At 28.4% G+C, this 27,952-nt stretch overlaps 1 protein-coding gene across 3 annotated transcripts in view; it reads right to left on the bottom strand.

Moving 5' to 3' along the window:
- The window catches only part of Gapvd1 (GTPase activating protein and VPS9 domains 1), a 171,107-nt gene that overhangs the window by 39,353 nt on the left and 103,802 nt on the right, over nt 1-27,952 (bottom strand). For 2 of the 3 annotated variants that reach the window (XM_075370370.1, XM_075370369.1), the window contains exons 13-18: nt 24,674-24,853; nt 20,440-20,570; nt 16,794-16,903; nt 4,660-4,733; nt 2,980-3,207; nt 533-798 (exon numbers count right to left, since the gene is read on the bottom strand). In XM_075370370.1, coding sequence (XP_075226485.1) covers nt 533-798; nt 2,980-3,207; nt 4,660-4,733; nt 16,794-16,903; nt 20,440-20,570; nt 24,674-24,853 — 989 coding nt within the window. The remainder of the gene's footprint in view (nt 1-532; nt 799-2,979; nt 3,208-4,659; nt 4,734-16,793; nt 16,904-20,439; nt 20,571-24,673; nt 24,854-27,952) is intronic. The other variant, XM_075370371.1, reaches the window with a different exon arrangement.

Here is a 27,952-nt window from a genome sequence, read left to right on the forward strand (position 1 = left end):
ATAGAAAGTATGAAAGATGCTTATATTACTTTTTGGACCCACTTAGAGGAATCATCTTAAAAAATGATGATTAGGAAGAATTTTTGATTTCAAATCAAAGAAAAAAAAACTACTGGTCAATAGTAAACTGAATACTGAAGAGGAAAAGCAATCACATAATAGTAATTTATTTAATAATTTTAACTTTAATTTTTGTCTTAACACAAAAGAATTTTACAATAAACAACACTTGGCAACATTTTACTTATTTACCATACAGTAAATAATGAATCATCCCATTTTGCTATTCCTTGATTTTTTTTTTACTCAGATCAAAAGATTTTGAATTGTTCACATCTTCATTCCTCAAACTATCTCAATTAATACTACCTCAAGAACTGGTTTGATTATTAAAAAAATCTTTTACTACAATTTAACAGGTTCTGTAATATTGAATCATGATTTCTTTAATTTTATACAGTAGTATGGAATTAGTTATTCTAAGATAGCAACAGTCCAACTTAAAATAACTTATCTGCTTATTATTCCTTACCTCTTGGCTAGAAGTTTGCTGTGAACAAAAGTGAGCTAACTTCGGGGTAGTAAGGCTGGACTGACTTCTTAAAGCAGAACCAGAACTTGGGATAGCAGAAACAGGTGAAGGTGTAGCAGAAAATGAAGGAGCAGTAACTGCAGCTGGACTTGAAGCTGAGATATTGTGACATGTAACAGAAGCAACTAAGGCTGGCTTTAAATCCGGAGGCTTATCAACACTACTAACCAATCTAGGTGGATCGTCTACGAAACTTAGGGAGCCTCCTAAAAATAAGAGCAATTTAGGAAAATTATATTGTTCACATCTTACAAATAATAAATAAATTCTAAAATAATTTCATCCAAAGACATTGCATAGATCATATAAACACTTTTAGATCATTGGAAAGGTGTGCTTTATGTCAAATCTATGAATTAGATTTTCATTTCTTTCATAATTTTTAAGTGACACTGATTACTTTAACATCCATGAATCTAGTATCCAAGTAAAGGGAAAATCTACACGTGTTATCTAGCTTGGTGACGTGAACTGAAACAACTCAATTATATTAGGCTTTGACCACAAGCACTTTCGCTTAAGTTTATTGTTCTCTTATTGCCTTTTAAACTACATCCTGAGACTTTATGTGAAATCATCAGATTGTAAGATTATTAGTTTATAGTCTAGTCAGAACCAATAATGTAATTCTTAACATGCTGTGTATCAATTCAGTTCACATAAAAATACAACATATAAACAAAACCCAAAAATAACTGAAAAATAGTTATTTATATATTATACAAAAACTCTCTTTTTTGCTTGGTACACATATCCCAAATATTTTACCTAGGAGTTGGAAATATTTCTCGGGTCCTCAGAAAAATAGAGAGGATATTTAGTTCAAGGTCTCTGTTTTTTTTCACATTGCTGACATCAAGTAAACATTTTTTCATCTGACATTTCATACCAGGGGACAGAAAAATGGAGGGGTTGAGTACACATAAATAGGGAGAAGGCAGAAGTTGAAAAAGCAACGTGAATGTTCATCTTTGCTTTTTACCACGAACTACCGACACTAAAGGCCATGTGGACAAGACAGGCACTGGTGTAGTGAAGGATACATCACTGCTGCATTTTCTTTTGCTATCATGTTATCTTTTTAGGATCTCAGTTTGTACATGAGGACTAAATTTTCCACTAAGCGCAAAGAATTAACTTTTTTTTGGGAGGGAGCAAAAAACGCTTTTATGTTATCATTGCACAGATTAAATTCTTTATGAATAATCAGTTAACACCAACAAAACAAATCAGCATGGTGTTGATATTGGATCAGGCATGTCAGGCTTCTCCAATTTTGATGAATTCTGCATTCCCCATTGATTTAATGGTTGTTTTGTTTTAGGTCGTAACCACAGAACAAAGCTTTATCTCTTGAAACAATTTTAGAAAAAAAAATTGTCATTTAAAACTTGTTTCTGGATACTATGAAAAAATCTTTACAGAAACATTTTCAGTTTGAAATAGTTTGTTAACTGCTGACATGAAACTCCCAAGACAAACTAATCATCTGAAATATCTTTTTAATTCTTCAATGATGATCTTCATTGATTATATTGGTAACTTATCAAAATTTTTATCGTTTAGACTGGCTGAAGGTTGGTCTTGGTAGATCTTGAAATGGCCTTCCCCATCTCACCAAAACAAATTTGTACACTTGTACAATAGCTTTTCACTTATAGCTTTTTTGTTACAAACTTCCTAAAAGGAAAGATAAACTTTGTTAAACATAAACAGAACATTATATTAAAACTGATAATGCCATGCAGCCAATTGTTTGAAAATTGTGTTGACATGTAACACACACACTCATCCAACAATATCTAGTTTGCAAACTACATTTAAATTCTACTTACTTTTTGATGCCACCATGTATGTAATTTTAAAATGTACAAGATAGTGATATCATTATGTTTAGTTCAAAAATTAGTTTAAAACAGATATCCTATAAAAAAAAAGTAATGAATAAACATTTTCTAAAAAGGAATGCAAAATTTGACAATAATAAAATTATTTTATTAATAGGTTTATACAATATATATTTCAAGTATTTCTAAGAATCTCTCTGGCATTCTATTTAACTAAATACCATTAACTATTTGAAACCAAGACCTGTATTCTGAGCAAGGCAGATAACCCCATCATTTATAACAATAATTATAACACATTTGGAATAATTTCCTGTTTCTTTACTATAATGAATTATACATTCATTATAGTTAACTTTTTTATGATGATGATGACAAATGAATTTTACAGTATGGGATTGCCAAGTCCCAATAATATTTATAATAAAATACTTTCTATTAAATATACATACATACTAGCTGTAAAAAAAAATTAATTATAATAATTTTAATAAAAATTATACATTTAGTAGAATCTAGAACTGAAAAATATAATACTACCTGATCTTGCCGGTATATTTGGAAATTCTCTGCGGTTGCTATCAACATATTCAAGAGTGCGTCTACGGTAATCAGACTTGGCTCCACCACGACCAGTAACATTTGAACTAGTTATATTTGGATTAATTTGAGAATTTCCACCTTCTACTCTAGTCGGTGATATAGGTATAGAAAGCCTTTCAGAACCAATACCTTCTTCTCTTATTGGACGGAAACTTGTTCCTACAGCTGCACGTAAAAATAAAGTAACAATATTTATAATTTTTAAATATTAGTTTTAATTATAATTAGTTTTAATAATGTAAAATGTGATATATACAAGAATAATTATAATAAAATTCCTCCTTTAGCTCGAGCTGGTACGAAAATTATAAGTATTTAAAACTATAAATAGTTTTCATTAAATGTTTGGTATGGCATGAATGATAACCAATTAATAGGCCCTTTCACACTAGAACATGTCACAGGGAGAAATATGGAATTTTTAAATAGTGAATTTCTTACAATGCTTGAAAATTTTTCATTGGCGAAACAAATTGAAATGTACTTACTATCAACTGTTGTAGCACCAACACATTTCACAAATGAAGTAAGACAATTTGGTAAATTAGCCACCTACATCACCGGACCTTACTCCCTTAGATTACCGTTTATGGGAATGGATGAAATTCCAGGTAAACAAGCAATAAATAGACACACATGATGAACTGATTGGTCCCATTCTCAATGCTGATGCTCTCATCAAGGAACGCAAAGATATCATTAGGTAGGCGACAGAAAATATATGTCACATTGATGTCAACAGTGTAATTTTCAAACACTTATTGTAAATTAATACAGTATAAACCTCAGTTAGTAATGTTTTTTAATTAAAAGTATTAGATTAATATAGATTATCCAAGATATTTGGATAAAACGTGGAGAAAAGTAAATATAAAGATAAAAACTTTTATAATAATTTTATTTTTATCTTGGGGACTCCCCAAAGTCCAAATATTTATAAAATAATATATCTTTTATAAAAGTATGAATAATATCTTTTACTAAGTATATCTACTCCTAAATATATCTTTTAAGTAAAAATAAATTGCTGGCCTCCATGGCATGAGTGGCAGTGTCTCAACCTTTCACCCGGAGGTCCTGGGTTCGAATCCCAGTCAGGCATGGCATTTTTCACACACATTACAAAACACTCATCTCATCTTCTGCAGAAAGAACTGTTTGACTGCGGACTTGGAGTGATAATTAATGAAGCTCATAGCTTATGGTATAGCCAATTTTGTTTAATTTTATGGTTTTTTTAACTTACTTCACACTTCTTGCCCTTCTAAGTTTTATTTTTTTTTAAATATGAGAAGTGCATCATGACTAAACGTTAATCACATTTCTTTATAAGACAAAATATTAGAGTCAAATGGTTTATTTAGATCAGTATTTATGTTAAAATTATTATACACAGCATTATGTAAGCAATCTGTATTTATTTTAATGTTACATATTAAAACATGCATTCACTTTATTGTAATCATATATCCCTACAAACAGTTAATTTGAACTACACACAAATATTAATTTGAGCAATAATTTAGACAAATGGAATAAGTATTTAATATTTTTTCCTCTCTACCAAAACATAAAAAAAAAAAAATGTTTTCAATAAAATAATACAAATTTACATACCAACAGATGAACTTTCTTCTCCTCCTTCTGGATCACCTCTGCTCTCAACCTCAGAACGAGCTGTATCATCAGACCTATATTAATAAAAGGAAAATTAAATGTAGTAACAGTTTTTTTCATAAACAAAATGTTATCTGAATGTGAAAAATTGACAATCCTGTAACTGTGATAAAGTAGTATTAACTTCACTACAAGACTTAGGTAATAAAAATTAATACTTACAATATTAGCTGTAATAATGTATTTAAGACAAACTTATTTTTACTAAACAAATTTTTTCAATAGATATAAAACTGATAAAAGTCTCTCAAGGGAAGGTTAGAGGTGTGGACTTAAATTAAAATTTTTGTGGAACATAATCCTACATTTGATTTAAAAGACTCAATTTATAAAAATAAACAACTTTGGAAACCACCTTTAAAGGGCCAATCTTTTTTCTCTAGAAATTTCTTTTTGCTTGTGTGAAATAATTCCTATAATGTTCAAAATAAGACTAAACCACGAGTAATAAAGATGAGCTTTAATCTTAACTGGCAAAATGTTTTTACCAGCAGTTTGAGATTCATACATTTGTGTACAAGTAGGATCTGTGAGGGGCGTTTTTAAATTAAGGATTGTTTTGAAATAAAAACAAAACTGAAAATTATGAGTAAAATTTATTACTTCCACATAAAAATTACATTACTTTTCTGTATAGCTGCCTTCAACTTCAACATATTTTTCATAGTATTTCACTAACTTTCCACTGGAATAAAGTTGCGTTTATTCCAATGAATTCAAAGCTAGGGTTGGGTCTTGTTTTTTGTTACAGGCTTGGTAAATTTATTACTCTCATTCGTATGGGCTTGTCATTTGTGTACTTTTATAATAAGCATGCTTTGGTTTTTGTTTTCGTTTTCGACACTCCTGGCGACCACCAGACTGTCTGTTTCTGTCATCTATAGTGTCAGTGTACTCATATCTCGCATTATTTATTGCTGTCTTCACATACACCCCTTTTCTTTCGTTCCCATACTAATACATGCACACACCTCTTGTTTTTTACCCACCCTCTCTCTTTCCACTGCCTAGCCTTTTTTCCCCTCTTCTCATCACGCCATTGTTTCGGCAGAGTAGATCAGACATTCACCATGTGCAGTTGCCTGCGATTCCTCTCTTTTGTCTTTTTCTCTCTCGTATAATGTGTTAAATACTTTTATCGTCTTCATACTCTCATAAACGTTGTGGTCATTCTCTCTTGCTCTACTTGTCAGTGTTTTGTGAATTTTGCAGATTTCTATGTTTTGTTTTTCTCGTTTCTCTGATAAGTTACTGTTCCAGTTCAGTAGATATCCTCTAGTATTATAAGTAGTTCAGTTGCTACAAACCAGCCATTTTATCGACGTCGAATTCTCTCCAAACTCGTTACTACGAATTTGAGATGCTTCGTATTATTCCACTTCTAATCGCATATTGTTACCTCTGTTATTTTTGATTCGCCATTGTAGACTACGCCAAGGATAAACTGTATGTATTTTGTGTACTTTAATTTCACGACTTCATTTTTTACAAATATTCATGTGTGATTAAGGCAAGTTCAGATTATTCATTATTTATTATATTAAACAGTTATATTATTAGTAAAATTAGTGAAATACACTACTAATTGTACATTAAGAATTTGAAATTCAAGATTGACTTATACAACCATTTCTTCATTCAAGTATATTCATGCGTGGTGGCCTAGATAAAGGTTATGTTATTATTTTTCATATGTAACATATTTTATATGCTATTAATGCCAACTATCGTTATTATCAAATCGACTTGTAATTAAATACTACTTCAGAATTTATAAAATATATGTGTGACACAAACATTCATGGACATGAATGCATTGGTTAATATCTTATATGCATTCTAGTGACTTCCAGAAATGTTTTCTATTGTACTTCATTAATTCTTGTAACTACACAACCTCTGGTTTTCATTTGGAAAATAACAGTTTTATTGACAGTTTATTTATCCTTTATTTTACATGATTCTAATGTGTTAGATTATTCCTGTTATTATTATTTTTGATCATTGTTAAATATTGTTTTGCTCTAGCAAGTATTATATTATTTTTCACAAATTAGGAAAAAGGGAGTTATTAACATTATAATAACTAGGAAACTTAAATATTTTCAAGAAAGTTTTTTTTTTAAATGACCTCTAGTTATACGATTACTTATTACATTTTTGATTATATTGTTATTAACTCTTTTTGTTCATGTGTGTCATTTTTTATATGTTATTAATTGATGACTATTTTTAATAATATTCTGGTTATTCATTAATTGTCTTTGTTTAAAAGTCAGTTGCTGAGGGTAAATTTACTTTTTACTTGAAATGTTTTTAAATATTGACTCTATCATTTAATTTGACTTTAAGTGCAGAGATTAATTCTTATTTATTCATGAACTGAATTCTCATTACTCTTCTTATTAATCTAAAAAATTATAACTCCTGAAGTGAAGTCGTAATTGTGGACTTCTCTGTAATTAATGTTGTAATTTGTTCTAGTAATATTTATTGTTTTTGTATTCCATCCTGTAGTTTGAATAATAATGTATTTTAGTTATTTAAACTGTTTTTAGCCACGTATTTTAATGTAATATTTTCAAAATGATAATTTGAAATACGTATATTTATGTATATGCCACTTATTATTATAATTGATATGTTGTTTCAGCCGATATTATTTGCATAAATTCTGTATAAAATTAAGTTATGTTTATTTTGTAATTTCATTTAATTTTTTAAGGTTATGATTTTAAAGATAAGGTTAAGTTGTTTTTCTCTAATTAAAGTCCAATTTCTTTTGGCAAATATAAGCTGTGTGTCATTTTATTTTTGTTAATTTTACCCAACACGCTGTTTAAGGTGAAGAAAGAGAAAATAATTGATAGGAGTTATGTTATGACTAATACCTCACTATCTGATTTGACATGCGTAATTTGCCACTGCATTGACTGCTACTTTGTTTTGATGTTCGAAAAAGAAATACAGATAGGTAACAATGCGATTAACAATTCAACACCTTCACTTTCATAACGCTGTAAACATTCATGCAGCAACGTTTTTCTTGTGAGTGTTGGTTAAAACCTTCAGTATCCACTTTGCAAACAATTTTTTATGGACAAATTTTGTAGTCAAACTTCATAGATCAATGATCATGAAACATCATCAAATCATCAGTTAGCACTGATGTTGTTCATCATGAATGCTCATTTTCTCCTTTTCAAAATGAACAGCCAACTCTTACTTTAGCATCACTCATAATATTCGGCCCGTAAACATCACAAATTTGCTTATGAATTTCAGTCGCAGAATTATTTCTTGCCATCAAAAATCATAATATTCCTTAAACTTTACACTTGACGAGATTAAAAACTATAGCACTCACTATAAATAGATGAATATTAACAACTAATAACAAAATAACTAAACTATTGTTGTAACAACTGACTAAATGAAATAACTGGGCTACACAAATACCATCTTCTTACATCGCACATATAGGTGGCAAAATCAAAATGGACCTTCCTTCAAAAACATGCCTCGTTCTAATATCAACATAATTGTAAACACACTCAATAAACATTTAGAACAACCATCTGCAATTAATACTTTACAATTTCAATTTATTATTTAGATTAAAGACAATTTGTTAAATTGTTAGCTCTTCAATTCTAGCCTTCAAGATCACCTGGTCTGACACCATGTGACTTTTCTTGTGGAGTTTGTGAAAGATACAGTTTACATACCACCTCTACCAACAAATCTGGCCAACCTGCAGAACCATATGACAGCTGCGGTGAACTCAGTAACACAAGGTTTGCTTCCTCATATGTGAGATGAGTTCAGCTACCACTCAGATGTGTGTCGTGCAGCCAGAGAGGGCCACATTGAACATTTATGAATTGTATCTGTAAACTTTATTGTGAATATTATCGGATTAATTTACTTTGTGTTAATTCTTAATATGGAATACAGCATTGCAAAACTGAATCTATGATTTTGAATTACGCTGTAAATATAATTTAACACACAATGCAATGAATGCTCTTTCCATAGGAACAGCATTCCTATGGAAATCAGGTCTACCACTGTAATCATTGTATTATCTATCACATGCAGTTAGTTTACTGATAGATTTTTATTTTTATTTATTTTTACTTTTACTAATATAATATTTCTCTAATATATCAATTTCTTTATTATTGTTATTTATATCTAATATTTCTAAATTATTATTAATGTCGGTTAATATAAGACTTAAAAGATAAAAAGGTTTTTAATTTTATTATTTATATTAGTTCAGTTGAGTTTTACAAATTAACTCATAATAACAGAGTTACTTTTGTTTATTTTTTTCAGAAAATTAAACATACAACATTAAAGCTATAAAATTCTGTAACTTTATAAAATCAGTCAGAAAAGTAAACGTAGAGTAAAAATATTTAATACAACATTTAAATCCACCAGATATAATTCAAATAAAAGGTAAAAACACTCACCTATATGTAATGCTTTCAAAATTTTACTTCATTATGAGATGAGCAGACAAATTTTATAAATTACATCTAATTATTAATATATAATTAAAAATTAAAAAAAAAAAAAAAACATTAGTATATATATTCTAGTGTCAACTTCTTATAGCTATCATGGTAAGATAATAAATAGTATTTATCAAAATATTCAATCATTATGTCAGGTCTACCACTGTAATCATTGTATTATCTATCACATGCACTTAGTTTAATGATAGATTTTTATTTATTTTTACTTTTACTAATATAATATTTCTCTAATATATCAATTTCTTTATTATCGTTATTTATATTTAATATTTCTAAATTATTATTAATGTCGGTTAATATATGTTTATTTTTCAAAAGATGTTCAGTAAATTTGAAAATTTAATATTTTCTTTTTTGTAATTAATATAATGCTCTGAAAAAAGCTTTATTATGAACGATCTGGTGGTTTTTTTCTAAATATGAGGGGGTAAAACAAATTTAAAAAAATTTTATTTAAAAAAAAAAATTTATTTATTGAAAAATAAAAGGCAAATATAATTTATTTTTCTACACAGTTCCCTGCTTTAGAAATATAGAAATTTATAACCCTCCTAGAGGTTCTTCAAGCAACCCAAACAAATGAAAATCGCAGGGCGATAGATCCGAGCTGTAGGGAGGATGATCAAGTTGAGTCCAGTGCATTTCCTCTAGTTTTGAGATAGTTAGAGCTGCAGTCATTTATGACAGGCCGTTAGGGCCTGGCATTGTCATAAAGGATGGTCTCTCGAATCAGTTGGTCTTGTCTTTTGCAGCGATATGCAGCCCTAACCTCATTCAACAATTCGCAGTAGTAAGCAGCATTGATTGTGCATCACTCATGCAAAAAATTAATGACCCATATGCCTCATCAGTTGAAAAAACCTTGCCAGCTGACAGTCAAGTCTTGGCTTTCATAAGGGCTGCCTCCCATTTCCTCTGCCACTTCATACTGGCTTGTTTTGACTGGGGAGTGTAGTGGTGGACCCACGTTTTGTCGCATGTGACGATCTGACTCAAGAATGCATCATCTTCTTTTGCAAATGTTGATGTAAGCCTTTGACAGACCTGCACCTTTGACAGACCTTTGACAAACATCTCAACTTCTGGTCTGTGGTCAAAAGGCGAGGGAAACATCTAGCACACACTTTACAAAACTGTAGGTTATTTGTGACAATCGCTTGACAGGTCCCATAACTTATTCCAACCAGTTCTGCAAATTCAGATACTCTCACCCATCAATTGTCTTCTCGAACCGTACAAATGTTTTTGTCTGTAATGTTGGTCCAAGGACAGCGATCATGTTCATGATTATCCACTCATTCTCATCCTTTCTTGAACTCTCTGTCACACAAGTACTTGACAATGTTTGTTCCCCAAACTGTGCAGTCAATCTCCGGAAAATTTCCATCACTTGAACTCCTTCACATGCAAGAAATTTTATAATTATATATTGCACAATGGAGGTGTGCACCTATTGCTCAGACATTGTAAGCGTTACAGACCAATTGGTTGGGAGTATGGAATGGCCAGCTCTCCCCAATTCTAATGACTCCACACAAACACATTAGAAGCACGGGCCCAGTACTATGAACCATAGACGCTCAGTAACAAAAATCCCGTTTATATTTGATTTACCCTCTTGTGTGTGTGTATATATATATATCAGAAACAAAAGTAAAACTTAGCTTTCCACCAACAGTACAGAGTCTAACAATACTTCTTATTGTATATTATTTCTTCTCCAATTTTTACATTAAAAGTGCTTTTGAGGGTATCTCTCATCGTCAGTTAATGCAAAATTTTTTTAAAAAATTACACATTAAAAATTGTTGCATATATTTGTAATATGTAGTCAAAAATTAAAAAAAAAAATATATATATATATATATATATATTTATATATAATTAAAACAAACCACCTTGTACAGAGTATTGAGATAGGACATATCTTATTTTAATATTTCCATGAAAGTACTTTCATGTCATTCCCTATCCTCAGTCGTAATTGAAATAATTCTGTTATTGTATAATAAAAATTTTAAATTAAAAATACTAAAATAATGAAAACTGCTTATTAATTTATATGATTGCTCCAATCTGTTGCAGTTTCTAAGTACTATCTGATGGTTTATCAAATTGAAATTTTGTTTGTTTTTATATTTGTAATATTTTTCTAATATAATTAATTTTATGTCATCTTTATAAATTTCTAATATTTGTGTTAACATCAGTAATAGAATATTTATTATTTATTAGATGGTCTGCCATATTTGATAAATGTAATTTATTATTTTAATAATTTCTATAGTGTTCAAGAAATCTAATAATTTTAAATGATCTGTTTGTCCTATATAAAAACCACCAAAATTATTATATTTAATCATCAATTTTCATTATTTTAGTATTTCTATTTTAAAATTTTTATTATACAATAATGGAATTATTTCAATCATGACTGAGGATGTGGGATCTGTGAAAGTACTTTTATGAAAAATAAACTATGATATATCTTATCTTCATATTCTACACTAGATAGTTTATTTTAATAGAATTTAAATTCAACAGAGGGATAATATGAATCTTAAAAAGATAAATTTTAGTAAAGTATTTATATATATATATATATCATCACTATCATTGCATTTGATTTTATAGATTCTACAAAGTTCATCTTTGTTAAAACTGGAAAAAATGGGGTTGGCTTTCTTGTGGGTAAGGAAATAAAGGTGTGCATAGAAAGGGTGTAGGCAAAAGATGATAGAATCATAAGATTAAGGCTAAGGATTAGATATAAAATTCAGGATATCATTCAAGTGTATGCATTACAGGTGGGATGTGTTGAAGAAAATATAGGACACTTCTTAGAGAAACTGGAAAGCTGCATAGAAGATAAGGAAACAGTAATAATAAGAGACATGAATGCGCAGGTGGAAAAAGAGAGATGGCACAGAGAAGGTACTGGAACCCCATGGATATGGAAAAGAAATGGGGAAGGTGAAACAATGATACAGATTTCTGAACAGAATAACTTCATAGCAGGTAACTTGTGGTTTGATAAGAATAATAGAAAAAAGATTACAAGGTATGGATCTTTTTTTGTTTTTTATTTTTCATTTCTGCAAAAATAATTTTATTAGATAAAAAAAAAAATAAGAAGTTTCTGAGGTAATCATTTTTTCCAGTCTGAAACACTTTTTTTTAAAAAAAAAAAGTTCTACCAAGAAAAATTGTCATAGAGTTCTGCCAGTGCTCACTTTTTGATTTGACATACACTTTTTGGTAAAATAAAAAAAAATCTATAATCACAATTCAAAAACATGCTTATAAACGCAAAAAAAAATTACTCTTGAAGCAATGAATTTTTCAGTATTTGTTGATAATTTGTTTAAATTTAAAAGAAAATTCAAAAACTGATTACACCACTCAATTGTTGAAATTTTTGCAAAAGCATTTAGATTTGAAGGATATCGAATTAAACAAGCAAAAGAAGATGCAGATTCATTAATTATTAATACAACAACAATAGACATCGCCGAAAAAAATAAGGTTATAAATGCAGCAACAGAAGTCACAGAATATAAAAAAACTGTTGTTGTTTGACAAAATATTGTGATCTTTTGGTTCATTTAAATTCGAATAATGCAACAATTTACTTTCTCAAGCCAGGTGCAGCCAATGTAAGCTACTCAATGTATTCGTCAAATAGTTTTAAGTAAGAAGATTATCGTTCTGTTATTGGTTTTTTACATTGTTTTATTGGCTATGACACAACATCTGGTTTTGCAGGCAAAGGAAAAACAACAACATTGAATTCACTGATTAATACTCCAAAGTTGATAGAGTTTGTAAAGCCTTTTTATCAGACTAATGCGGAGCCAAAATTCATTGCTTGAAATGGTTGTAAAATAATTTCAACTATTTACAAATGCACAAATGATAAATTATCTATGGATGATTTGAGATTTCAGCAATACGAAGTATTAACTGCAAAGTCTACTTTTAAATTAGAAAAATTATCACCAACTGTTGGACCAGCTATATAATTTCACTTCTTTCAGCTTCAAACATGGCTTGGAAACAAAATAACAACTAAGTTGGGCTGGAAAGAAGTAATTGTGGAATGGAATGGAATGCAAAGTTGGCGGGAGTTTATTTCTCCCTACTTATCGCAGAACCTGGACAGAGTCCCTTGCTGCTGGATGATTCTAATCGGGCGTGTTTTTAAAAAGGGTTATTTTTAAATGGCGGGTCTAATTTTTCAAGTTTTGTTTATTATTTTGTGATTTTAAGACGGATTTAGTTGCATTCCAATCCGTTGTTGAACCAGCGTTATCGAACCCATTTTATGGGCTGACCTGAAGTAATTGTGAATAATTCCAAAATATTCATGCTTCGCTTCAGCCCATACTGCCTTCGTCATGATCAGCTACCTGGCCAAATCTAACGTGGCAACACTGCCACAGCCACCACCCTACAGTCCTGACTTGGCTCCCGCAAACTTCTTTTTTTTCTCCGTTTGAAATTTCCCCTGAAAGGACATCATTACAGAACAATTGACTACGTGAAAGCAGGTTGTGAAATGGCTTTAAATGCACTTCCTGAACAGGCCTTCCAGGATTCCTTTGCAGATTGGAAATATCACTGGCAAAGATGTATCGATGCAGGAAGACCATTTTGAAGAATTTTAAAGTACAGGTATTATTATTCTTATTATGTAAATAAATGGTTTTTTTTTCATACTTGAAGACTTGGCGACATTAATTTCCGGACAGACCTTGTATATGTATGTATATATATATATATACATATATATATTTTTTTCAAATGTAACAACATGTCTATACACATCTGAACCTGCACAACAGTAGCAACCCTTTGAATTAGCTCATTTGGTTCCATCATATTTACAATCCTCTAGGAGCTTTTACTTGACAATGGACAAATGGATGAAAAAACATTTTAAAATATTTTAAAAAATTAAAATAAAAAACTGTGGGTGATAAAGAAATTTCAAATACATAATTGAAAACAGGATAAAAACTGCATTAAGTACACCGATTGGTACTTGTGAGACAAAAATCATGTTGACCAGTATAATTATTAACAAATCAATATAAAAAAAAAAAAGAAAGAAAAAAGGACATGAAGTCTGATTTGAATCGATGTGCCTTCCCCTTGTAAGATCCATATATTTCATTAATTCAAAGTTTATTTGGCTATAACTCTGGAACCAATGAAAATAAGTAGCACTTATGATATATCGTTAAAAAGCTCTCAATGAGGGATTATTACTGCAATTAAGAAAAAGTCCAAATTATTTGGATGTTGAGCTTTTTTGGACACTTTTGGTCCAGTTGATTGCAATCAAAAGGAGAGGTGCAAAACTAGATGTTACAACAGTCCTAAATCCAAAATTTCTACATCCTATGGCTAATCGTTTAAGAGTTATGCAAGATACATATGTACATATGTATGCACATACATCCATATATACATACATACAGACGTCTCACAAAAACTAATTAAAATGAATAGTTTCATTGAAAACTGAAAAGCAAAATTTTTGCAATCACAATACTTCCTTTACTTCGTACAAGGAAGTAAAAATAAATACAAACTTAATATTAAACAAATTATGATAATACAATGATTAAATTGGTAGAACTGGCATAACTGAATATATTGATAAATCCTACTCATTACCTTACCATGGTAAATATAAGAAGTTTTTACTATCATTAGTAAATACAAACTAATGATTTTTATAAAATTTTAATTATATTTTTAAACATATATTTTAATTTATAATTGGGTGTAATTTATACAATGTGTCTGCTAATTATATAGTAAAAGTCTGAAAGGGCCACACAAGGTGAGTATTCTTACCTCTTATTTCAACTGTATCTGGTGGATTTAAATATTTGGTTTTAAAGTAATTTATTTTCATATAATGGTATATAATGTTTGAAAAAGTAACTTATATATATATATATATATATATTTTAGTACAGGAAGAGAGTTAACGAGATCAAAGTAAGAAAAATTACAGAAGGAGTTATTTAACAGAACAGACTGGTGAGAAAGAAATGAAATATAATATGGAAGAGAGAAAAAGATTTTACAAAATAAAGGAAAATATATTTTATTATTTTTATTTGTAAGGCATACTTAAATCCACTCATTACAAAACCCCTGTTAAGTGATTCTAATTTTTAACGATTTGAAATTTTTTCCAGATTTTTGTCACTAAGAGAGTTTCAGTATAAGAAATGTCCAATTTTAGAATAAAAAATATTAAGTTTCTAATATCTGTTTATTAACAAAAATAAAACACAGAACAATTTCTATTCCTAAAAGTTTCATGTGTTATAAAAAATACATGAAATTGGGACCATCAACATAAAATAAAAATAATTTCTATTCTGACATATCTTCTATAAAAATCAAGCTGGTATGTTGTATGCTTATTTCAAATTGTATAAAGGTAAATATTTTAAACTCACAGTAGTTGTCAAGGAAGACAAAAAGTTGAATAAGTTCTCTATGAACTTAAAATCATTTAAAATGTATGACTGAAATTTTTTATGAAAAATTTTGAAACAGTCAAATGAAAAAACTCAGTTAAATATGCATTAATATGTATGGTGACAACAGAGTACCTTGGATATTAAAATAGATGTTATGTGATAAAATTAGCCATCGGCGTTAAGGAATGTAGGGAAATAAAGTTAATAAGTTACTATTGACCAAAATATAAAGAAGAAATATTGAACTGTACACAATATAAAAAGGCAATGTTCTTCTAAAAAAAGATGTAATGAAAGTAATCGTAGAAGACAAGAGTAAGTGTAAAAGAAGACAACTTAAATTAAGGATATTTTACAGTAAAATGACATCAGATCAATAATAGAGAACAACAGAGCATGCGTACTTCTGTCCGGATAAGAAAATTACATACTACTTAGAAAGGGAAACTTAAAATTGAAAGGAAAGTAATACGAAGAAACTTAGATTTTACTATGTTATGTTTTTATCAGTTTTATGTTTTATGGTTTTATCAGTTTGGTTTCACACTCAATGCTAAGTTAAATTATCCTTTTTCCTTTGCTCCAATTTAGTGTTTCGGTTCTGTTCATATCAAATTTAGACATGAAAAAAATCTCAAATTTCAAAATCTCTAACAAATTTTCTTTTAAAAAGAAAATTTGTTCTTCTAAATTTGATCCTGTAATACACACAGTTTAATTTTCATAAAAATTAAAGATGTTCAGATGGTCATACATTAAAAAAAAGCAAACTGTAAACAAAACCTCAACAAGTGTGTAGTTATGTTTAACAATCCAGAACTGCATCTCTTCAACATAATGCACAAGCTGTGTAATATGAACATGCAGTGTAAGATGAGTGAAAATAGAAAAGTAGCTGATTAAAAAGAAAATAATAATCAAAATGATATAGAATAGCAAAGCATAGCTGCTTAACCAAAAACAACATTACTGAAACTGGAAAAATTTTTCTAAAATATACATAATTTTCAATCTAGTCTACCTGGCCACACTTGCTGTGTCATCAGTGTCAACTTCAGTTAATCTTTCTGAATCAGATGCTACAACATCGGTGCTCCAAGCTTCAGAAGCAGTCTCCGATACATCCAACAACTAAAATTTATAAATTTAGATATAAAATATAGAATATATGATAAAAAATTTGCAGCAACAAAAAAATTAATAGGGCAGTTTTAAATGTTAATTTAAAAATACAACCTTAAACTGATAATTATAAATATTGGACTATTACTCAATAAAATATTTAATACATATTCTGATATTGCTCAGTAGTATGCAAATAATAATTTATTTACTAAAAACAATTTTTAAACATAATTCTATATGACTATAAATGAAAACATGTTTACTGTTAAATAAGTGAATGTAAGCAACTCATTTTTTTTTACATTTTTTCAAGATGAGGATCTAAATTTACTGTAAAAAATTATTAATTAAAATTCATTTAATTTATAGAACAGGTATCAATACTATATATTACCTAGTTCTTCATGGCAGGCCTCTACAATTATATCAAAAGAAATTCCTACAAAATAATTAAATGAAAATATAATAAGTACAAAATTACATTTCTACCAATTTAATACAATAGATATTAATGAAACTTTATTGAAAATCTTATAAAAATAACACCAATAGCAAACCTACGAGCTCTATAGATTAAGTAGGATAAAATAGTAAAATTATCAATTAAGTAAGCATATAATAAATCAAAGTTCCACAATATTCTAACTCAAACATACAGAAAATACTGGACATAATTAAATGTTATAAGAGTAGAATATACACAAAAATAAAGCAATAAATTAACTGATTATAAAAAGAATATTCATGTTTATATACAAAAATAATAACAGAAATCATTCAGGCTTTGTCCTCCAACTGACAAGCTACCCAACCCAAGCTGAATTCTATAGATTACCTATATTGAAAAAAAAAATTAAATGTGTGTATGTAAATAACAAAGTTTACAGAATTTCTAACTAAAAACTGCGATGCCAAATGAATCCACAAAAGCAATATCCTCATCATTTACTCAAGCTGTGCCTGCCAATGGAATTAACTTAGATTAGATTGACATGGATGGCCCTTTCTTGGATTTTTAAATGGTAGTATTGAAAACATAATAAAAACATTAACATTTTAATACAAATATCATTTACGTCCATTTTGTTGAATTAAATATCATACACAGTAGCGTCTGAAAAGTTCCTGAACTAAATTTCTATAGTCAATACAAGTAATGCCATCTCTCCGATAACCAAGGAATTATATAGTATGATGTCTGATGAATGTATCTACAAAATTTCATCGTGTTTCATCACTCCAGTCTTGAGTTATATTCGGCTGCATATATTGTGTTCATGTGACCTTGGGCGAGCTCACAACAAGGAAAAAAGATGCATGATAAAATTTTGTGTTCGACTTAAAAAATCTTTTGTTGAAACTTATTCTATGATACAGCAAGCATTCGGTGATGAAGCTGCATCTTGTATTACAACATACACATGGTGAAAGCAATTTAAAGACGGTAGAGAGTCGTTGGATTATGAATGAAGCGGGAGGCCATCAACAGCTGTTTACAACAAAAACGTTGCAAAAGTGTACGCGCTCCTGCTCAAACAACCTCATCTTACCCTTCAAGCCATAGCAGAAGAGCTAAACATTGGTAAAGATGCAGTATGTACAATTCTGAAAAAAAGAACCATCGAAAGGTGTGCTCTTGTTTCGTCCCATACTTCTTGACCAAAGAACAAAAACAGGTGTGTCTTTCTTGCGCTCAAGACTTCTTCGTTGAAACTGCCAATAGCGACCTGAATTTTTTGCAAATAATTGTTAATTTGGGATGAAAGTTGCTACTTCACGTATGATCTGCAAACGATGCATCAATCCACTGCTTGGTTGAGTTCTGGAGCACAAAGACCGGCGAAACTCAGGTAACAAAACTCAATAGTGAAGACTATGTTGATTGCATTCTTCAACTCAACGGACCTGATTAATCATGCATTTGTCCCAACTGGTCAAACCGTGAATTCTAAATTTTATTTCAAAGTAATAAAACGCCTGATGCATCGCATTCGTCAAATCCAGTCCGAGTACTGGGATCTGGGTAGTTGGACTCTCCTGCACAACACTGCCCTGGCACACATGGCAACAGTTTTAACACGTTATTATGCCACAAATCAAATCACCGTCTTATCCACCCGCCCTATTCATCCAACTTGGCTCCAGCGACTATTTTCTGTTCCCGAAACTCAAGTTGAAGATGAAAAGCTGCTTTTTCAACAATATTCCAGCCATCCAAAGGGCTTGTACTGAGCAGTTGAAGGTGATCCCACAAAGTGATTTCTCCAGGCAGAGCATTTGACGGGCTCTACCAGCGCTGCAATGAGTATATAACTAGAGAAGGGTTCTATGTAGAGGGCTGATGTGAGTAAATTTGTTTATCTTCAAATCTGTATTTTTATTTAATTTAGTTTGGGAACTTTTCAGACATACTGTGTATATATAGGTTTGACTGTAGATAAACACAATTTTAGACAGTGAATGTATTTCCTTTAAATATTTTTAATGAAGTTTCTATATATTAGTTATTTCTGGATTTTACACTAAAATCTGCACTCTATTATTAAAAATCTAGTTTCATTGAAAAATGTAGGATTGTAGCTTTTTTAAAACTAATTTTATTGAATTAATATATAGTGCTTTGATACAACTATAGTCAAACCCAAGCTGATATTTCAACACAGTGTATTTTTATACACAGAAATCAAGAATAAGCATCATTTGACTATTTTGAATTTATAGATTTTCTAACTTTTTTTAATTCTGGATCTTTTTAGAGATTAGAAGGTATCTATCTAGTTTTTATATTGTCAGACACTTACAGCTTATTATCAAGTAACCCTTACACATGCAATAGGAAATTAGGTTTTACAGGAGCAATAAAGAAAAAAATGCAAGCTGCAATTTTTGAGGAAAACCAACGAAAATGAGAACAGATAGTATCAAAAAAATTAAAAAATGATGAGTGTAAATGGGTGTGAATAGAATACTTCACAAATAGAAGATGAAGAAAAATGGGGGAAAAAAGGTTATAAATTAAAGAAAATCATGGAAAAACTGTTTATAAAGAGGGATAAATTGATGTGTAATGTGAATAGCCTGATCTGAGCAAGCCTAGAGAATAGGAACAAATAAAGAATGAATAAACCTCTATGAATATTACTGATTTTTCTGGGTTTTGCCAAAAATAAATTTGTGTGATATATTACCAATAATAATAAAAGTTTATACCTGTATAGATACTGTTAATAACAATTTCAATTTACAAAAATAAAAAATATAATGTATTTGAAAAAATTAAACTTTGTACACATTTTTTAACAATCATATTGAACTTAAATAAATAAATAAATGGAGCAACCACTGATAGATTTTAATATATAAGAATTGATTTATTTATAAAAATCTAGATGGACTTGGATTATTTTATTTTGTAGTTAAATGCATAAGAGCATAAGTACTAATACTATAAATAAGTAAGAATAAAAAACCATTATTTAAATGGTAGTTTTATTTTAATATCAGTACAAAATAATATTCTTACTGCAATTCAAAACTTTTACCTGAGGTGGCCCAGGTAATGACTGTTGTACAACTTCTGCAGCTCCAGGAACTGCTTCCATGATTTCACTATCACTAGCCAATACATCTGTACTCCATGTATCACTAACCATGGAAATTGTTTCATCCGCTCCTAACAAGAAAAAACTAAGTAATTATTCTAATAACATTAAGAGCACTGTTAACTATTTCTCTTTTAAAAAGTTGCAATTTAGTAATGATTTTAACTAACATTACCATGTGAATAAAAGTAGCAAATATCAAATAGTTCCTCTTCCAATACGGCATAAGGAGATTCATTTTTTAAGCTTACATATGTAAACTTGACACCTCTGCTTCATTATACTTTTGATAAGTCATGCGTTTTGTCTTATGTACTTTTTGTTTAAGGCTTATGCACTTTTCTATTTCACATATAATTTTGTACATATATATAATATATATATTCCAAAAGCATAAACAAAATTCAGCACAATCCACCTAAGTACAGAATCAATAAAAGCTCTGACCTTATCTATTTTTTTTCTTTCTTATAAATCAAAAGTGTTTTCGAGGAAAGTTCTCATCATCAGTTGATTAAAACTGAAAAATAATTACAAATTAAAACATCAATAAAACATTAAACATAATATTATTACATATATGACATAATATATGCAGTCAAATAATTAATTAAAATATAAATGTTTACAAAAATTTTAATTTTTTTAAAAGTTTATAAAGATTTTTAATTATTTGACTGCATATATTGTCATACATGTAATAATATTATGTTTAGTGTATTATTAATGTGTAATTAATTTTCAATTTTAATCAACTGATGAAGACATTCCTCAAAAGCGCTTTTGATATATAAAAAAGAAAAATAATAAGATAAGGTAAGAGCTCTTACTGATTCTGTACTTTGGTGGACTGGGCTGTATTTTGATTATGCTTTTGGAATTAGGAAAGAGGAAGATATGGACAAAAAAAAAGAATTTATTTTATTGAATTAATATATATCCAACAACACTGAGTTTGCTCCTTATTTAGGAAAAAACTTTTCCCTTTATATTTATATTGCTTTGAATTTTCACACACACCCTTATGATTCATTAGAAACCATACAATTTTTTAGTGAAAACAGAAACTATGTACATATAATTTATAGTATATGAATACTATTTTTACTGTTTCATAGGATTACTAACTGCATATTAAAATAACTAACAATAGCTGTTGACTTGAGCCACGGCAGTGGGGAATAAAGATTTAAAAAATTGACGCAGGTAAATAACAGAAAGATCTCAATACTTCCATAATAAAAGATAAAAATGCTATTATATAATTTTAACCAACAAAAACCACAGTTTTTTAAAACAAGTAAATAAATAATGAAGAATGAAAAAATATGTTTTTTTAAAAAAAAACATTAAATTTTAACTAATAAAAAAATAATCTGTTAAACAATGCTGATAAAATAACCACAAGAAATTTACAATAAATTAAAAATAAAAGGAAACTTCTACTGACAAGAAAAAAACAATAAACAAGAGAATATGAATAAGAAAATGAAATGGGAATCTGGATAAAATAGCAAATTGTATCCCTTGATTTATTTATCATTTTAACTAGAAGCATCTGACCAAGTCAAATCTACATAATTCAGAATCTTTCATTTGTTTATTAGATAAATAATACATATGAATAATACAAATAATAATCTCAAATAACAAAATAACCACCAAAGTAACAGAACCACAATAATCAGAATTCAATATAAAGTTTACATCATGGAAATTATAATAAACCTAGTTTTCAAAACAATAACTTTAACAGATTTCAAAAACAAGATACAGGATTAGATAATAATTTTAAGAACTTTACTAATATATTTTTTGATAAAGAAAAATTGATCATTTCAAATTAATTTAATTTAAATGATGGTAAAAAGTAAAAATAAAATATCACAACTGATACAGAATATAATGTTGAAAGATTGGATTTTTTTAATAAGAATCAAATAAGAAATGTAATTAGCCATAATATAAAAAACATAACATAGTCAATAAAGAAATGATAAAATTTGAGGTTATCATATTAAAAAATAAGCTTAATGATAATGATATTATTAAAATTGGATAAAACTAATACACCAATCGTTATGAATAAAAATAAGTTCAAAGAACTTATGGATAATTACATTGAAGAAAATGATTTTGAAGTGATATAAGACCCAACAAACAAATATTTAAAAACTGTAAAGGAATTAATTTCTAAATATAAACCAATATTTATTTTTGATAATAAATTAAGTTATCACTCAAGATTGTATCCATCCATAAGTACCATCACCCCCAAAACTTACTGGATTACCGAAATTACATAAAATAAACAATTCTATAAGATCATTAATACATTTTAGGACAGCACCTTTTATAGTTAAAGTAGTAGCTAAAATTCTTAGAATAAAAATGAATTTTGAATATACGTATCATGTTAAGAATGGTTACAGTCATAAATATGCTAAATTGTATTAAAACTAATTCTAACACTAAAATGGTAACATATGATATCACCAACATGCACCCTAGTGAACAGTTGATAAAACAATAGAAATAATAAAAAACAATTTGAAGGAAAACCAGGAGTATACCAGGAGTCATGTTCACCATTGTGAGGAATATTTGTCTCCAAAATTATTTCCAATATGAGAACAAATGTTATTCACAAACAAAAGGTTTACCTATGGGTTCACCTATTTCTGTGATTAGGTCTGAAAATTTTTATACAATATTTTGAGAGTATTATAATTCATGGTATATACCAAGTGCCACTTTGTATACCACTAGCACTTGGTACACCAAGTACTATTACGGATAAGATATGAAGATGATATTCTGGTTATTTATAATCCAGTTATAAATAGTAAACATTTGGTCATTTTGAATACACTTAATTATAATTTAAAATCTACATGAAAAAAAAAACGAAAAAAAAATACAATTTTTAGATACTGAGATTGAAATAAATAAATGCAATGTTATAGAAACATCAGTTTAAGAAAACCCACAATGAATAGCATTACAATTCACGTAAATTCTAATTACCCATAGTCTCAAAAATTGGTACATATAAAAACCTGATTTTTAGAGCAATACATTATACAAAGAATAGTGAAAACAAACTTTGAAAGGAAAGATGTAATAAAACAAATAGCAGTATTTAATAGTTTTCATGTTGTAGTTATAAAAAAGACATATAAAAAGCAGAGAATTAATTACCATGATAGTTTTACACAATTGCAACAAGAAAATAAAACAGATATTTTTAATAAGTTTTTCTTAAAATGCAATTACATAAATAAAATAATAGAAAAAATTACTAATGTTCATGATAAAAATAACTCTACAAAAGCTTACAAACCACCAAATAACCATATTACAAATATTTAAGGAATAATAATAATAAAAGTGTTGGAGAGGATTTAAGGGAAATATATAAAATTAAATGTAATGAATGTAATAAAATTTATATTGGTAAAACTAACCAATCTTTTAAAAAGTGATTTATGGAGCATACAAGGCTTACAGAAACGGAAAGGGAGTTGTGTAATATGGCTGACCATTTGTTGTGTAAGCATAGTATTACTGATTATAAAAATAATTTAGCAATTTGTAATAACAATAAAAGAATGGTTATACTTGAAAAATATTATATTTATAGATTTACATAAAAGTATGAAACAATTAATCAACAGATCATTTTTGAAGATAATGATTTAATTAAAGGCATAGTTGGTTGTAGCAGTTGGCAATAGTGTTTACAAACATAGTTGCTTGAAGTTTTAAATTTATTATCATTCCAGTTGGCATTTAGTTATGTCGTTCAAGTTTTGTGGTTGTTAGGGTTTATGTTTTCTAAAATTTTTAAGTTTTTATTTATTTTTAGTTTGATGTAATTTTGGAATTTTGTACCAACTGTTGATGTGGGATCCTGTGAAAGTTGATTTTTGGTATTAGTTTTTTAGGTTCTGTTACTGTGTTTGGTGGTTATTATTTGAAGTTAATTGGCGACGTGATCAGTACGCTGATGAATTATTTGAATTTTCACAAAGTTAATACATAAAACGTTTATGTTTATTAGATATATAAATACAAAGACTGTATCAATAACAGTACATCTTAACTGACTTTTTTAATAAAGTACAAAAGACACAAAAACTTATAAATACATACTAATAATTTATAAAACTACCTTCAATTAATTTTTTTATCTGAAATTTTCCAAACTTATCATCAATATCAAAACGGCTTTGTTTAGCTGTTTGAGATGATGGTACAAATTCCAAGGAAGCTTGTCGTGGTTCAACACCGACTGAAACTTGAGCACCACCTTCTTCACCTTCAGTTAATTGAGATGAAGGGGTATCACGACCTAGAAGTAGAATCATTTCAATCTATTTAACTTTAAGCAAAGAGCTTAATCACAATTATTATACCTATATAAAATACATTTTAGAAATTTTTATGAGCTTCAGAAGTTAAATTTCAAATAAAAAATAAAATCTTAAAGTTATATAATGAGGTCGTACATATTAATTAATACAAATTTTAGAGATGATACAAAGTATAAAGAAATGACAAAGGATTTTGGGGTTCTGGATAAGACTGTAAATTAGGATGAAAAAATTAAACTGCAGTAATTTTATCAAGAAAATAATTTTGAGACTAACTTTAAGGGTGATTTTAAGAGTTTTGTCTTTCTCTTTGGAAAATTTATTAATCATTTCAAAGGGATTAAATATTGTAATTTGTACTGATGTTAATATTGATTTTCTATTGGTAAAAGAAAAGAAACCACAGATATTATAATACTTAAACTTTTTGACCTGTACGTTTTAGTCTTTCTCCTATATTTGGTTGGTAAGTAGCTGAGTCAACAGAGATTCAAAACGACCTTAATCTCAAAAGAATTCACTACAGCAAATAAATTATTGAAATGGGTTCAGAAAAATAAGTAGAATAAAAGTGTGCCCTATCGGATGTGAGTGAATACTATTTAATTTATTTATTAACAAATTAAGGAAAAACCTTTAGTTTTTCACCAATAGTGACTTTATTTTTAATCACATGTAAAAATAAAAAAACACCAAAAGATAGCTGACAAAATTTTGCATAAAAAACCTCCCAGGTACTCTTTTTCTATGAAGAAAAGTAAGGGCACTAGCAAAATTTACAATCAAGCACCAAAATCACGGTATGGTAGAGTAGCTTGGAAACTGGGTATCTTTTCACATACAGTAAAACTCAATGGGTAAATTAATAATAATTTATCCATAATCTCTTGATTTTACTCATAAAAAAAGTGTTTGGGAGCTTTTTTACAAAATTGTTTTAGTTTTCTATTAGTGGTATTTATTTTTTCATAAGATAAAAATAAAGAAAATATTAATGAAAAACTAGATATTTTTTCAAAAACATTTTTTCCAGAAACAGCAAAAAATTTTCAAAATCAATCAAAATGACTTATTTTTATATAAATATAAAAAGTTGTATAAAAATATCTGTTTTCATTAATTTTTTATAACAATCTGTTTATAGCGTTATTTTCATGTGTTTATGAAGTATACTAGCATTTACTTTCTAAAACCTATTGAAAAATTAAAGTTTTTGAAAAACCATCTCTGTCATCTTAAAGTACATGTTTTACCGTACAAATAACAATTAGAATATTTTTATATTTAAAAAAAAAACAGAATTAATAATGATCGGTTTTGAATGTTAGCCAAGGTACCAAAACGTGTTGTTTCTAAAATGCAGTTTTCAAATGTTTATAAACAATTAAATAAGTATAGTTGTATAACTTATGAAACAAGTAGGTAGTAGCCCAAGAACAGAATGTTATACTGACTTTTTCATCTTTTGCAATTCGTTTATTGTTATAGGTTATTATCAACAACTTACAAATTTTCACAGTAGATCCGAATTAACAGGCAATCAGAATTTAAAAATAATTCAAAAATTTGATTAATTTATAGCCTTGGCTTATGAATCATTTATAGCCTATGAATCCGAACCTTTTTGATTTCTTAATTATCTCTAATAAGAACAGAGTTATGGAAGTTTATTTATTGCATGCCTTCTAGTTATGCTACTTATGTATGATAGCTATAGCATGATTTTGGTGATTATTGTAAAATTCGTTAGCACCATTACTTTTGCTTGAATAAAAAAGTTCCATGAGATTTTTTTATGTGAAATTTCCTCACCTATCAATAAGTGTTTTTTATTTTTACATGCAATTAAAAGTAAAGCTGCTATTAGCAAAAAACTTTTCCTTAATTTGTTAATTAAACAAATTAATAGTTAATCACTCATGACTGCTAGGGCACACTTTTATCCTACATATTTTCTGAATCCATTCAAATAATTTATTTGCTATAGTAAATTTTTTGAGGTTGAAATCTCTATTGACTCAGCTAAAGACTTACATTATCAAAAATTTCCCTACTTTTAATTAAAATGTCAGGGTGCATAAGATGCATTCTAACCATTCCAATATTTTAACATGTTTAAATAAGAAATATGTAGGTGTAATAAACTTCCACTAATAAAAAAGTATATTACACTGAAGTCAAGTGAAAATATTTTAATCAAGTTAACTGCGATAGGAAATATCACTTCATTAGTAATAGTTGTAAGGATTTTAATAATTTTTTGAAATTTTCTAAAACTTAAATACAGTATTATTAAAGAAACACTTCATGGCAGTATGGGAACATAAAGATTAACTGGTATGATGGGAAATTAAAACATAAAAAAGAAATGATGTTGCTAACACTAATTTTTTTTAAAAATCACCAAACTGACTCGTTAGGAAACAATTACTTTCATTGTAAAAATTTTATAAGGAACAAAAGATGATAGAAAAGAAATCTTATGAAACCTGTATTAATTCTAACCCATATAAGGGTAAAGCAGCATGACAACTTATTAGATGTGATGGAAATGCAATCCCACATTTATTCAAATGAACTCAACAAATATTGTACAAACTACAGAAAAGAAATTAGCTGTAAATTTTATCATAGATAATAATTTTAATATTAGTTTTATTTGCAGTATTATTAGATGTAGAAAAAAAAGAGAAATGTTGAAATGGAATTCGATTGGGGCTTCAATGAAAAAGTTTTTTACAAGCAGTAATGGATTGGCCTTTCTGCTACAAATTTTACTGATACGTCAATTTATATATTTTTTTAAAAATTGTAACTTCTATTATTTAACACTTGAAAAAATTGGTAACTTGTGTTTTGTCAGTAGTACTTTTCCAGAATTTTTAAAGTTAATAAAAGTTATTCCTTTAGAGTCTAGATGTAGAAAAGAACTTTCTAACTAATCACCTGTAAGTCTTGTCCCAGTTTTTTTTCAACGATTACATAATATTTGATGCATAAATTTGTTAGCTACTGTAAAACATAAAAATTTGTAGGCCAAAAGCTGTCCAGTTTCTGCCAAGCTGGATCCAGTTCAA

The sequence above is a fragment of the Lycorma delicatula genome, chromosome 7 (assembly GCF_047948215.1).
Source record: "Lycorma delicatula isolate Av1 chromosome 7, ASM4794821v1, whole genome shotgun sequence".
NCBI lineage: Eukaryota > Metazoa > Arthropoda > Insecta > Hemiptera > Fulgoridae > Lycorma > Lycorma delicatula.